Source organism: Lonchura striata, chromosome 1 (genome assembly GCF_050655825.1).
Source record: "Lonchura striata isolate lonStrDom1 chromosome 1, ASM5065582v1, whole genome shotgun sequence".
Lineage (NCBI taxonomy): Eukaryota > Metazoa > Chordata > Aves > Passeriformes > Estrildidae > Lonchura > Lonchura striata.
This window is the reverse complement of record NC_140703.1, coordinates 28,214,293-28,227,936: the sequence shown is the minus strand read 5'-3', so window position 1 is coordinate 28,227,936 and position 13,644 is coordinate 28,214,293. Positions and strand designations below refer to the sequence as shown.

Below are 13,644 nucleotides of genomic sequence, written 5' to 3'. Positions count from 1 at the left end.
AAAGTAGCTGCTGGGAGAGAACCCAGGTGCAGCTGAGCTCTTGCAGCTCTGTACCTGTCCAGGACACTGCAAAAAGCTGTTAGAGTGAATCCTTGTTTGGGCTGGAAGAGTGGGTTAGGCTGGGCTCAGTGGTGGTCACCCTTCAGCTGCCATTACCATTTGGCTCTCACAGTTTGTTAATCTGGTTTAAAATCTCGGTGAGAATATTTTTTATGTTCTCTGGAGAGAAATTTGATATAGGAGAGGAGAGGCTTGGGATGGAGGTTTTTGTTTGTTTCTTTGCACTTCTTTTGGTGTGTGCCAACAAAGTCAGACTATGAGTTTACATGAATGCCTGTGCAGAGCAGAGGGTCAGACAGAGACCTTGTCTGGGGAGGGAGCACAGTGGGGCTGACAAGCCAGTGCTGGGAAGACCCTGTTCCCACAGGGGTGCCTCACCAGTGGGGTGCCTGCAGCTGTTTTAGCCTCCCCTGTAGGACTGTGGCTGTGCTGGCCTACTTCAGACAGACCAACACTTCCATACAAACAGACCCACACATTTGTGCAAGCTCTTGCACTTGGGAAAGCTCCAGACTGCTGAGTGTGCACACTCTGCACAGAACCATACGTGTGTACATGCACAGCTACAAACCCATAGACGTGTGTGCTTTGTGTATCCAGCCACAGATACACATATGTGCACACCTCTGCTGCAAGTAAAGGCAAAGTGGGACTTGGGGATGAAGACATGCTGCCATTTGGGGTTTCATCTGCAGGGACAGTCAGATACTGAGGCCATAGCCTGGCATATTTTCAGATGGAGGTGGCAAATGGATTTCTCATAAGATCTATTACTTGGTTATTGTTATGTGCTCAGTGGGTGACAGGGAAAAGTTAGAACATGCCTGTCACAAAGTATGCTGTGTTTATTCAAAATTGGTATGGAAGGCATGCTAGAGGATGCCCAAAGCTGCTAGGAAGGGCTGATTAGATGTTGTGGTTAGTTCCAGTGTGTTGGTTCCAGTCCTCACCTCTAAGAATACTTTCCTGCCTTCCTGAATCCTTTGAAGTTATTCTCTTCATAGCATGGAAATAATGACTTAAGGCTGAGATAATATGAGAGCGAGGAATTAGGGAGAGAGCGAGCGCACAGAAAGGAAAAGGAGCTTGTGGTCAAAGTAGCAGACTCCCAGGAGTAATCTCTGTGACCCCCTTCTGTCAGTGTCATGACAGAGCCACTGCCATCTGTGAGCAGGAGGCTCCTGATTGCATGTGTGGTGTTGCACAGTAAGATCAAAGCTCATGGTTGAGGAATCGGGCTTGGGAAATCTCCCTTGTCCTACCAGTGTGGCTTCAGTGTTGGCCAAGCCTGTGCTTCCATGTACAGGTTCAGCTTGACACACACTGTCTGTTTGTACCAGGGAGGGGACTTTTTTAATGATTGTCCCTCCAGTATATGGTGGCAAGTTCACAGCAGCACTTCTGGGAGTAAAGCCAAGCATCCCTGTTGCAGGATGCTGCAGAGAGGCTGCCTGTGAGTGGAGTGGCTGCCACCTTTCCTGCTAGAGTCCTGACCTCATCAGCTGGGTCAGCAACCTCCTCCTTGAGGGCACTGCTGCCCGTAGCCCCAGCCCCAATTCCTGCCACCCGGCTTTGCTCCTGCATTCCCGGGAGGGCTGTGAACAGCTGCTTCCCAGTTTGCAGTTTGACCTTCCTTCCCTGAGCCAGATTTGGGTTTGAGGATCGTGTCTACCACCCAAGCCCTCCACGTGCCATGGCTGGGAGCCAGCTCCTCCTCGGAGCAGAAGGGAATTCCTAATGGCTGCCTCCTCTCCCATCTCAGTGCATCTGCACAGGGGGTGAGGATGCAGGCGGCAGGGGACAGATGTCCACTGTGCCTCCTGGGTTTGCAACTGGCCTGGCCTCCTGCCAGCCTTGCCTCCCACCTCTCCAGCTGAGTCGTGTCTTTTGCTACAGCTGCCTCCCCCTTTCGGCATAATTTTTGCCCTTTTTTGCCACTTATATACCTCACAACCTCAAGAGAGAGGAGTAACTGTGGGGTGCAGAGAATAAATAAGTGAACACCACCTAGTGAGATCAGGGGAGAGCAACTCTGTCTCTGAAATTGTTTACCAAACAGTGCTGAGTGTGGGGAGACAAATGGCATACCATGAGCAACAACCATGGGCTAATTATAGTGGGTTAGGATAAACCACTGGGCCACTGGGCTGCTCACCCCAGCTAAACCTGCAAACATATAGGCTGAAAAGCAGAACTGTATATATATAAATATATTTAATATGATGTGGAATGCAGTCAGTAACTTCTGAAACTTACCTTGGTGAAGAGTGTTACAGAGAACACAGATACAAGCAATGCTGGCAATGCAGGGGTTTTGCATTTAGATATGAATATGGCATTGCATTCTTCATTCCTAAGAAAAGTGCTTATAGGGCATACTCTTAAGGACTGTTTTTTTTTTTGATATTTTGGGTTAGGAGAGGGAGGCATCTTATCTTTCCAATATTGTAGGGTAGCTTTATTCATGAATTTATAACCATGTCTATATTTTGGTGTCATGAAAACTTGCAATTTTGGGTAGTTGCATAAAGCCTGAGGTACTGGGATCATGAGATTGCATGAAAATCTGTTCTTTCAGCCTTTCAGAAGATAATGTTCTTCCTCAATGTGAGCAAGCAGAAAGGACAAACAACTTAGAGAAAGCTGCTCTGTCTGGTAAGGAACTGAGGTCAGGCAGGGAACTGCTTCCCCAGGGAGGTTTGGGCTAGCATTCATAGTGATATTTGCATGTGTAGGTAAAGGCAGTAACAAATTAAATCTCACTACTCTGCTGCTAAAAATTAGACCAGCTGCTCTTGCTCCCTTCCTCAGTGGTCTCAACCCAAAAGCATGGAGAAGTAGTGGATTCTTGTAAAGATTAATCTTTATTGGCTACTACTACTGTTAATAAAGGAGACCCTCAGGGTGCCTTCTTGTACTCACCGAGAGAGATTTGGGCTCTAAATCTCACCCTAAGGATGTCTCTTACTCTGCTGACTACGAAGGGAATTTGTAGGAGAGCCTCAACACATGCCCCAGGCCAATTTCTGCAAAGGAAAATCCGGACCAAAGTATCTGCATCTTAGAGCTGCTGATCTCACTCAGGTCTTTCAGCAACCCACAGGTCACATTTTTGTACACACAAGAACCATTAGATTAAATTAGCATGGAGGAGCATGGGAGAGTGCAGAGGTTAAACTCTGCCCTCACTCCCCTACCACCAGCAGGAGTTTCTCCTGGCAGGGAAGGGGAGCCAAGCCCAAAAGTGACACTCCACACCCAACACCCTTGAGGGCATAAAGGGGCCAGTAAATGGGACATGGTGTTCTCTTGCATCTCATCTTCAGATGAGGGCAGGCCAGCTCACCCTGAAGAGGAGCCTGGCCACGGGCAATCATAAAAATCACAGATTCATAGGATGGTTTGGGTTGGAAGGGACCTTAAAGATCATCTAGTTCTGACCCTCCTGCTCTGGGCAGGGATGCCACTCACTAGACTAAGTTGCTCAGAGCCCCATCCAACATGGCCTTGAACACTTCCAGCGATGGGGCATTCACAGTTTCTCTGGGCAACTTGTTCCTGTGCCTTGCCACCCTCTGAGTAAAGTATTTTTTCCTAACATGTAATCTAAACCTGCCCTCTTTCAGTTTCAAGCTATTGCTTCTTGTCTTATCACTACCTGCTCATATAAAACATCCATCTCCCTCCTTTTTATAAGCCCCAATTAGGTACTGGAAGACTACAATGAGGTTTCCCCAAAGCCTTCTCTCCTCTAAGCTGAACAACCTCACCCCTCAAAGCCTGTCTTATTAGGAGCAGAGCTCACAGGGAAGGCTCAGAGGAAGATAGAAATCTCATTGTGCCTTGGCAAATGATTGCCTGGGATTTGCAGAGATCTTTGTCAGGAGAAAAGACTTTTGATAAGGCAGAAATTTTCTGCTTGTCTTTTAGTTAGCTTCTTTAAAAGGCTGCCCAGGAAGATCTGCTAGACAGTGTCTCTGTATTGCTCTTGGTTATGAAACCTGGCCTCTTAAATGCTGCATATGTCAGTGTCAATACGGCCATTAGGATGTGGTCCTGCTCCCAAATGGCCTTGGCACTATGATGGTCCTTTACTACTGTTGGTTCACTTGAGTTTCCCCTAACAGACTGGGAACAAACTGTCCTGTCTGGATCTCGTGACTGCATTGTTCTTGCTAATGGTTGAAAACATCTCCTCCAAAATCCCCTCTGTCAGTCGTGAGCCACAACATGCTTCAAAGAAGAGAGCTTGTTTGGGAACGTTTACTGCTTGTTTGCAAGGGGCCAAAGAAACTTGTTCACATTGAATCCAGCTTATTATTGAAGAGTGTTTGGGGATACCTCATTCCTCCCAAACCCAGTGCTTATCTCCTCTGCATTTGCTGCATCTGATGCAGGAGGCCACAAAGGGCTGGCAGTGGAGCACTGCCATCTACATATGGTTGCCTGTCAGTACCCAGTTTCCAACACACTTGCTGTAAGCATATGTCGCATTTATCTCAGCATTTCCAACATCCACCTTGCCAGAGGGCTGGAGCACCCAGCAGAAAGAAGGACGAGAGTCAATTAAAGCTGCATCACAACAGTCTTGGCAGGGGGAGGAACGGGAATAGCAGAGGGGTGTTGGCTGGTGCAACACCGTGATGGAAATAAATAGCACCCGCCTCGGGCGAGTTTATAGCGCTCCCGGGGTGACGGCCTCTGCCTCGGCAAGGGTGTGCCTGATGTCTCACACCGACTCACTGCTTTAACAGAACCCTAGGCACTGGCCACAATTCTTCCACTGCAACTCTTTCAAGGTTCCAGTACCGAATGGGAAACGTCCCTGAGAAATCTGTGAGACTCAGACCCTGCCGTGCACTTGGGCTCTGACCCAGTCAAGCCTGTACCGAGCTGCACCTGGCTTTCAGTTTCAGGTGGACGAGGGATGAGCTTGTGCTTTAGGCCATCTAGCCCTTCTACACAGATCTTTGTGCCTCTGCTCGTAGCTACGCTCCATGGCTGGATGTAAACTCATGCCTCTGAACAGCCTTTAGTAAAAGGCTCAGCCGGTCTGTGCTGCCCTCTCATGGGCTCACATAGGAAAGGTTACATTTTATTCTGTTTTTTTTAGCTCAAGATGCTTTTTAACCTGCTACTCCAATGCTGTTTTTCCACACGTGATTTCTGAGAAGCCAGGAAGGCTTAGAACAACTACTAGGAGGTCTATGGATGCAAACTAGGAAAAGGTGTGCTGGACCCTGCTCAGCTTCTACCTTTTTAAAGGGCTTTGCTCTTCATTTACAAAGATTTAATCATCTAATGGGGCAAAATGTAGGGAGCTGTCACTAAACTTCTCCCATATGTGCTCCTATCTGCCAAGGCAAACATAAATTGTCATCATGGCATCACATCAGGGTCAAGGAGTCTCTCAAGATAGCTCTGTTATGCTGCCAAGGATTCAGACAACAGGGCCAAAAGCTGGGTTCTCCAATGGGCAGTGTTTGCTTTCAACACCGTGGGGTTTCAGCAATCTGGCAATGCCGTCCTTCACTGAATCTCCTTGCAAGGAGGCAGGATGCTACACTAGATGCAGGGTATGCTTAAACAATAGTGGGATAGAGCTGGCATCAATCTACTCTTCAGAGGAACTGTGGTGTTCATAATGTTTATGCAAATTTGAGACACTCCTAAAAACCTTTGAGTCTCTGACCAATCGCCTGCATGCAATACAGCCTTCCCCCTAATATCTACTCACCTGTCCAAACTCCAAAATCTCCTCAAGGTGGGAACTGTTTTTCTTCAAAGGCTGGTATGACACGTGTTTTTTCCATTAACAAACAATTGCAGCATTACACATCCTTTATTCACCTGTTTCCTGTTTTATGCTAGAAGTTAAGCTGAGGAACAGGAAAGAGGAAGGACAGAGGTCACCTCTTTTCCTTACCAACTCCCTAACCCAACATGGATCCTGCCTCCCAGTTAATAATAATTTTTAAGGTTGGACCACATTATTCTAAATAAGGCATTGGTCTTAAAGACTTGTAAGTTTATAGTGAAATTTCCATGGCAAATGTAAACTGAGAGTTGTACTCCCTTAGCTACAATGCTTCCTTTTCTATTTTGAGAAATGCACTAGATAGCTGTGCACATTCATAACTCTGGCTCTGTGCAGCTGCATGTTCCTCCACCTCTTGCCTCTTTAATGACAATGAAAAAGATGCTTGTTTTGGTCTCCAAATAACAATGGCAAAAAGAAAATGAGTCCATCTCATTGTTTTTTTTTCCTGGTATTATTTACTGCAGTTTATGACATGACACCAGCAGTTTTCTGACCTGGAAGATAGTTTACCCCAGACTCCTGCATGAGCAAGCCATGGAGATGTCCTTCTCAGTGCTTGAGAACAATAAGGTCTGTGACAAAGGAGGGTGAGCTATTCCCATCTGTGAGAGGAGTTGCATGGGGAATTGAGATGATAGCCTTGAGGGAGAAGAGCCCCTCCATTCACTCATACCAGCAATTTCTAAAACAGACCAACTGCTGAGATGTACGCAGTTTCCAGTGTTGAATTATACATACAGAAATGTCTTGCTTCTGCTTCACCTAAATCCATGTGTTCTGCAGTGACATTCCAGCCCACTGCCTTTCTCCAGGAGATGATGAATGACTATTCATCCAATCCATGTCTCTTCAACAACTCAAAGTCCTTCTTTTCATTATTGTATGTCAAACTGCGGCTGTGAGCTTTTGGTGATGTTGCTACATCAGTGTTGTCCATAAGCACAGTCCCCAGAAAAGAAATGCAGCCATGGATAATAATGCCTGACCTTAAGGAAATGTTTCTTCATTTTCTGCTGCATTTCATCTGGATGAAAGAATGGTCAAGAGAAGCTTTCCCTGGAATACAACCTGGAGGCATGTCAGACAGGGTTTGATCAATTTGCCTCAGTATATTCCCTTTCCAAGCACTTCCACATTCTCCAGTCTTCAGCCCAAGCTCTCTTTAGCTAAGCTCTTTGTTGGACTTTACCCAGAGGTTATTTTCTTCCATTTCAGACATGAAAGCAGTTGCTGCTGCCTACTATGAGTTCCACACAATTGTGAAACTTTGAAATCAATGGCATTTAACTAGCTTAAAGTTGGTGTTATATAGCAGTGATTCATACACAGTGAGTCACAATGAAATGTCTCATGCTGTAACCAGCTGCCCATTGAAGGAAGATCTTGCCCTCTACCTAAGAACCAGAGCAGAGGCTGTGTGAACTTTTCAAAAGATTTTTAATCAGCTGTTACAACTTTTTTCCCCCATTGGTTAGAAGCACTACACAGGCAACTTCAGGATTGCTTGGGGCAGCTGTGTCTTTTCAAATTCCATACAGAGATGGCAGAAAAAGAAACTGGTGTTTTGGTCCAAGAGCTCTATTTTACAGGGACTGCATTTTCCTCCTGATTGGATCCTCTGTGTCCTGCCTCTGGAGGAGCACAAGGTTCACAACAGAAATAGTCTGGGCACCATAAGACCATGCCATTTGGCAGATTAACTGGGTGTTGCACCTCTGTGTAACAAAAAAATCTCTTCCTTGAAAATAATGCGTTTTCTCAGTACCCAGCTCATACTGCAGAGGAATCATCCTTGGGAACTACAAATTACCTCTAACTTCCACACCTTCCACTTCATGACTTATCCACTAGAAGTACGCAGAGATACATAGGTGTGGTAAAAAAAATCCCAAACCACCCTTTCTAAAAGAATGCACTTCAGTGCACAGCCATTTCCCTTCTGGAGAGGAGAAAGAGCAAACAGCAGATGTTAGTCACGTTGCTTAGCACTCTGGAGGGCATTCAGATGTGCTGTGACTAGTGGGCTGTAAGGACTTATATGGAAGAGTTTCGGTTACACACGAGGAACTGCTAATTCCTTCTGAGAGCACTCAAGGCAAGAAACTTAATGACAGTTTAATGTCATGTTGATAAATGTCCACTTACAAAAAAGAAATAAAGATCCAATGGTTTTGGAAAGAAATTGTGGAAAAGGGACAGTCACTCTGGAATTAAGGCTACAGTAAAAGTTTCCATTTTAAATCTAACTTTTCTTCAGCACAGAAAAGCCTTCTTATACACAAAGAGCAGTGCCTTAATGTGAAGTAGATTTTTTTCTAGAGCTAGAGTGTAGTTTTCAGAATAATTCTGAAGCAGATAAAAAAATACAGCTGTGTGACACTACCTTAACCACTGTAATCTGCATTCTGGAGGATCGTTTTTTTGTTTGTTTTTATAAAATTAAGTTTGATCATCTGAGAGGTTTGAGGTGAAGGAAGTGACATTTCTCCTTAGCTCATGGTAAGCTCCTCAAGATTTTTGATCTAGCTCCTTGCTCAGAGATTATATACACCCTCCCCCACCAAACTCTGAATGCCGAAGGATTTTCCTTGGCCCACAGTCTTCCCCAGTCTCATGCCATCTACACGTGCCAACTCCAGGCCCACAGAGCTTGTCCTGGGTACAGCCTCATTCATCTCTAGAAAAACGCTCCTCAAAGGAGAAAGACCTCTCCTTAACAGAAAGAAAAGAACAGAAAACACTGATTATCTTTTCTGAGAAACAGAAAAGACAGATGCTCTCTCTTATGTGTACTGGGGAGGAATTCTTGCAGCCACACAGCAACTTTGTTAGCATGAGATGAGGTGGCCAGGCCACCAAAGGAAAATTGTGACCCTGAGATTACTGAGGAACACCGGGTATGGCCTCTCTTGCAAAACTTCTGTCATCTGTAAGAAGACTGCTTTCCAGGTCATTTCAACCTACCTGAGATAGGAATTAAGGATGTTACCTTGCATAACTTCCTTCATGCTGACATGAAGTTGAAGGCATATACTTATAGTCTGAGAACATATTACAGGTCAAAAGCTTTTCATAAGCAAAAGACAAAAACCAACTGCAATACTCAAATGACAGAGGCAGGAAATACACAGTGAAGGCTGTACCCCAAGGCACCCTAATCCTGTTCTGCAATAAAATTCAAAGACATGTCAGCTTCTCTGTCTCCTGGGACAATGTGCTGACAAATGACCATAGAGATGAGAAGGCTTCAAACACTATCTTCAGCTTCCATACATTTCCTGTTCCACAGAGATATATTAGGACAGAGCACATATGCATAATTTTTCAGCCTGATACATTTTTTGGTCAAGAATTTGTACGCAGATCAATCTCAGATTCTCACTGTCAGATTTTTCCAGTTGCTGGAGATAAGTAAGGATTTCAAGATCATATCACTGCTGCAGTGGGACCTAGATGCCTAAGTCTACATTAAAACTATTATAAAACCAATCAAGATTTAATCTGAATCTTGAGCCATCTTTAGGCTCACAATAACCAAGTCCCTTCCCTATGAATGACAGGGGTTACCTGCCTTCAATCTTGAAATGTGAGTTAACTGATCCTTTTTGAGAAACTCAGATAGAAAGGAAACTCATCTCACACATGGAATTTGTATGCCAAATACTTGCCCTCTGTTACTCCCAGACTTTTGGCGCCCAAGCTGTGCTGTGTAGAACCACACAATCCAATCATCATACATTATTTTTTTTAAATAAATAGATGGAAGTTTTTATGGTGCTCTCTTCATATCCATAGAAACAGTCATTTGGGAATACACCACCACTCATCAGGAAATTAGAGCACTTGCCTAAAAAAGGGAAAAGCCTGTAGTGACATAAAAACCTTTTCTGTCATCTATTTCATGTAGACAATCTATTAAGCCAAAATAACAGTATGCTCTGTTGCACATTTTCAATAATTGTCAGGCAAGACACAAGAAAAAGAAAGAAAAAAGTTTTTTTTACAGATTAGAAGCAGACACGTGGATAGTATGAAAATAAGCACTGTAAGTGTTTCAAAAATCCAACACAGTTCACAGGCACTGCTGTTTGTGTATAACACTGTTCAAATGATGTGCTTGTGAAATGCACCTTGACTCTTAATCCTCTGGGCTACCAGTGCTTGGTTTTGGTTTGTTTGCTTTTATTCACCTCCCACATTCCTGAGTGAAAATGTCTCCTGAAAGCATAAAGGGTGTATGCAACTGTTGCTTTACTGTTCTGGTTATACACTGTACTTACAATGATACAGGAAGGGCCACCCCAAAAAACAGTGATCAGTGTCCAGCAGGGATGATTTAGGGTGAGACAACTGTATCCAGTGTGTGGAAGAGGTGAAGAGACAGCTTCTAGCATCAGAGGAGCTCTGGGGGCAGTGGGAAAGCCCAGTTGCAAACTATCAAAGTACGAGATAGGCATTGGTGCTGCTGCATAGCTGGACACAGTAAGCCACTGATGCAGCATGAAAAAAGAACGCTGTGGGTTGTCCCGGGCTGCTTTTTAACTCTTAACTTGCTTTTGTCCTTGCACTGTCTGAGCTGTGAGGTTTCTTTGCACAGAGAGGCAGTGTGGAGATATGAGATTTATGTATTTATATGCCTAGAAGTTCAGCAGACCTGCCTCTTCAAGATGTGCCATATGTGCATGAAGATCCATGCACACTTAGATTTCAGTCTGTGATTCCAAACCAAAACTTGGCTGCAGGATTTGAACCCAAGGGGAAGAGGAAGCACAAGCATACAAAACAGAAAAACCAGGCAAGAGACAGCAAAGCAGATATTTTCCAAGTTCTTGCTAATGACTACATCGTGCTGTGAAGGCATGGTGTGGCAATACCACAACAGCAAGGTCAATGAGGGCCAAAAGGAGTGCACAAGCCCTCTTCTAGAAACACCTTCACATCTTTGTTCTAGTCTGATAGTTTCTCCGCTTCTGCTTGCCTGGCATTTATCATAGACTGCACCTGGGCAAAAGGAAAAGGAAAAGAGTCATTTGGGAGCTTATTTGCTTTCACACTGATGCCCAGAACTGACCCTGACATTCCTCTGGAGGTTCTGTGCTTAGTGCATCATGGACCCAGCAGCAAACCTTAAAGATGGTGCCTCTCCTGACTGACTAGAGGGCAATTAAGACACTCACTCTTTTCCTCTGTCTGATTTCTTCAAACCTCCTCCCAAGAAGCAACCCACACGTCTAACTTGCTCCCAACCTATTGTTTCACTTCACTGACTTTGAATTACCTGTGTTTTAATACCCTGCAGGATCAGCAGAGACAGCTCTCTTGAATAGGGGGGTGTGGGCAGAAAAAAGTGCTCCCACCCAGTTTGGGACAGGGGCAGCTAGAGAAGGTCACAGAGATCTCTGTCATTAAGCTGTCTTCAATTCTCAGGTAATTCCAGGGCACATTCACCCCATTCTTCCCACACCCTCCCATACCTTTCCTTCCTCTCAGAACACACACGGTCCCTTGCAACCCTGGCACTGTGCTGTTCCTTGTGTTTTCTTCCTCCCAAGACAGCACACACAAAGTCAGGGAAACAGTTCTGGGCTGACCACGATTCTGGTGTGCTCAGCAAAGCTGACCCCATCCCCACAGAGCCCCAGCAAGGCACCCTACCTCCAGCAATATGAACTGTAAGGGGTCATCAGGCTTATGGAACAGCAGTTTTTCTGTGATATCCTGAGACAGAGACAGACAGAAGGAAAGAATTATTGATCCTTGGATAGATTGGTGCCTGCACTTCCTGTTCCAATAGCATCTGCGTTTTAAAAAGCAAGATTTTCTTCAGACACCAAAGATGATCCAAGGTCCTTTTCTACAGCTTTTTCTTAAGTCTTATACTTAAGAAAGCACAGGACAAGGAGGGGTCTGGGGGAGGGATAATTTGGTTCAAGCTAATTTTAGACCAAGCTTCTCATGTAAGCCTCTGGAAGGAGACAAGAAATATGTATTTCACCTGAAATATCTGTAGAATTTTATGTTCCTCTGCATAATTCATGGCGACTTGATAGGGGTCTCCAAAAATCTCTGGATTCTCCAATGATTCAAATGTAATCTCTGTTGCTGACAACACATTCTCAACGGTGTTACTGCCATCCTGTGTGGATTCGGAGGTGTGCATCTTGACTTTGAAACCTCGAAGTTCACCCACAGGTGATCTGATCTCAGGTGAGCTTTCCCTGGATGCAGACTATACAATGAGCAGGAAGTGATCAGAACGTGGTGGCTCCTTGACAGCCAGCTGGTCTGCAGTGGCAATTCCACTATAGATGGCTGGGCTGCAGATGCTGGTGCTTCCAGACCAGGTAAGGTATCCAGTGATGGTGGGGATTCAACTATAGGTGTGTGGTCCTCAGATTCCTCCACTTCAGATTCTGAAAGATCGTTGAACCTTTGCTACAATAGTTAGCAGATAAAGAACATTTTAAACATATATCTCCACAGACTAGGCACAGGACATTACTCCGTCCTCTGCAAATATGCTGCAGCCACATTTCAAGCATGCACTAATAGGGTTTATTTCTGTGACAGGTCCCACCTGCACCTTCTGCATGATCACAGACACTCTACTTAAGCTCCAGCCCAAGCCTTCAGAACTGGTCTGAATTACGCAGTGGTTGTATCTGTGCCTGATCCTCACTGACTAGTTTTCCTAGGGTGACCCTGAGTGTATATTCTAGGTAGTTTCTATGGAGGTCCCTTGGATGGGACGCGACTCATGACCCTTCCTTGCCTGCGACTCTCGGTGAGCCCTCTGCTGTGCACGCTGCCTGCACTGTGGCTGCCCTCAGCTCCTGCCTCATCCCCTGCTTGGTGCAGCTCCAGCTTTGCTCCCTGACAGCAGCAGCTGAAATTTGTGCAGGCTTTATCCATCCACCCCTTGAGCAGGACTGTGCTGTGTCCATGCCCCACACTTCCATCCCTGGACCTGTGACTGTGTGCGGCCGGTTCCTTCCTCCCACCCCGAGTCCCGGTTGCTGCAATGTTGCCTGTTGCTGGGGGAGGCCCGAGGGGGAGCAGGAGCGGCGCTCACCCTCCTGGAACTGGGAAGGAGGGTGCAGTTCTTGGGGACAACGGGTTGTTGACAACGGGTTCGCTTCCTGCAGAAGGGAGGCGGTGGGAGGGGAGGCGGGCGGCGCAGCCAGGGGAGCGGGGGGAGCAGTTCCCGGCCGGGGCTCTCCCTCACCTGGCCCGGCTGTGCGGGGAAGGGCAGGGGGAGCGGGGGGAGCAGTTCCCGGCCGGGGCTCTCCCTCACCTGGCCCGGCTGTGCGGGGAAGGGCAGGGGGAGCGGGAGGAGCAGTTCCCGGCCGGGGCTCTCCCTCACCTGGCCCGGCTGTGCGGGGAAGGGCAGGGGGCGCTTCGCCCCCCGCCTGCGCCGGCTCTTTGTGCCGCTCGCCGCTCGCCGTAGCCGGGAGAGCGGCGCGGGGCGCGGGAAGCCGCGGCGGTTGCCGGGGTAACGCGGTCACGTGCCTCGGCGCTGAGTGCCGCGCGGCCATCTTGGGTGAGGGCGGAGTTCCAGGGCGGAGTTCCGGGCGGGCACGGGGGATCCTGGAGTTCCTCGGTGGGGAAAGCCCTCCGAACGAGTCTATCGATGGCCGTGCTGGACGATGCCAGTAACTGCCATGTCCGGGCTTTGCTCAGTCATGTCCAGGAACGGTGACTCCACCACCTCCCTGGGCAGCCCATTTCAATGTCTGATCTCGTTTTTTGTGAAGAAATTCTTC

General features: G+C 46.7%; 1 protein-coding gene across 3 annotated transcripts; it reads right to left on the bottom strand.

The window, feature by feature from the left end:
• Nucleotides 1-10,488: 10,488 nt before the first annotated feature.
• TEX55 (testis expressed 55) lies at nt 10,489-13,402 on the bottom strand. Of its 3 annotated transcripts, XM_085591751.1 has the most exons (5): nt 13,245-13,336; nt 12,954-13,175; nt 11,877-12,316; nt 11,537-11,599; nt 10,489-10,882 (listed from the first exon to the last, which is right to left on the bottom strand). In XM_085591751.1, exons 3-5 carry the CDS (start codon nt 12,039-12,041, stop codon nt 10,829-10,831), a joined length of 282 nt encoding a protein of 93 aa, XP_085447877.1. In that variant the 5' UTR covers nt 12,042-12,316; nt 12,954-13,175; nt 13,245-13,336; the 3' UTR covers nt 10,489-10,828. The 3 variants fall into 3 exon arrangements, with proteins under 3 accessions (XP_085447877.1, XP_021404695.2, XP_085447882.1); XM_021549020.2 differs by lacking the exon at nt 12,954-13,175 and having other exon boundaries at nt 13,245-13,402; XM_085591756.1 differs by lacking the exon at nt 12,954-13,175 and having other exon boundaries at nt 13,176-13,321.
• Nucleotides 13,403-13,644: the final 242 nt, after the last annotated feature.

What these genes read in the sequence shown, in the direction of transcription:
- TEX55 (XM_021549020.2), bottom strand. Translation starts at nt 12,041, where the DNA reads ATGCACACCTCCGAATCCACACAGGATGGCAGTAACACCGTTGAGAAT. An exon ending in AAATTCTACAGATATTTCAG is followed by an intron (nt 11,600 to 11,876) that starts GTGAAATACATA and finishes TCTCTGTCTCAG; the next exon opens with GATATCACAGAAAAACTGCT. An exon ending in TACAGTTCATATTGCTGGAG is followed by an intron (nt 10,883 to 11,536) that starts GTAGGGTGCCTT and finishes CCTTTTGCCCAG; the next exon opens with GTGCAGTCTATGATAAATGC.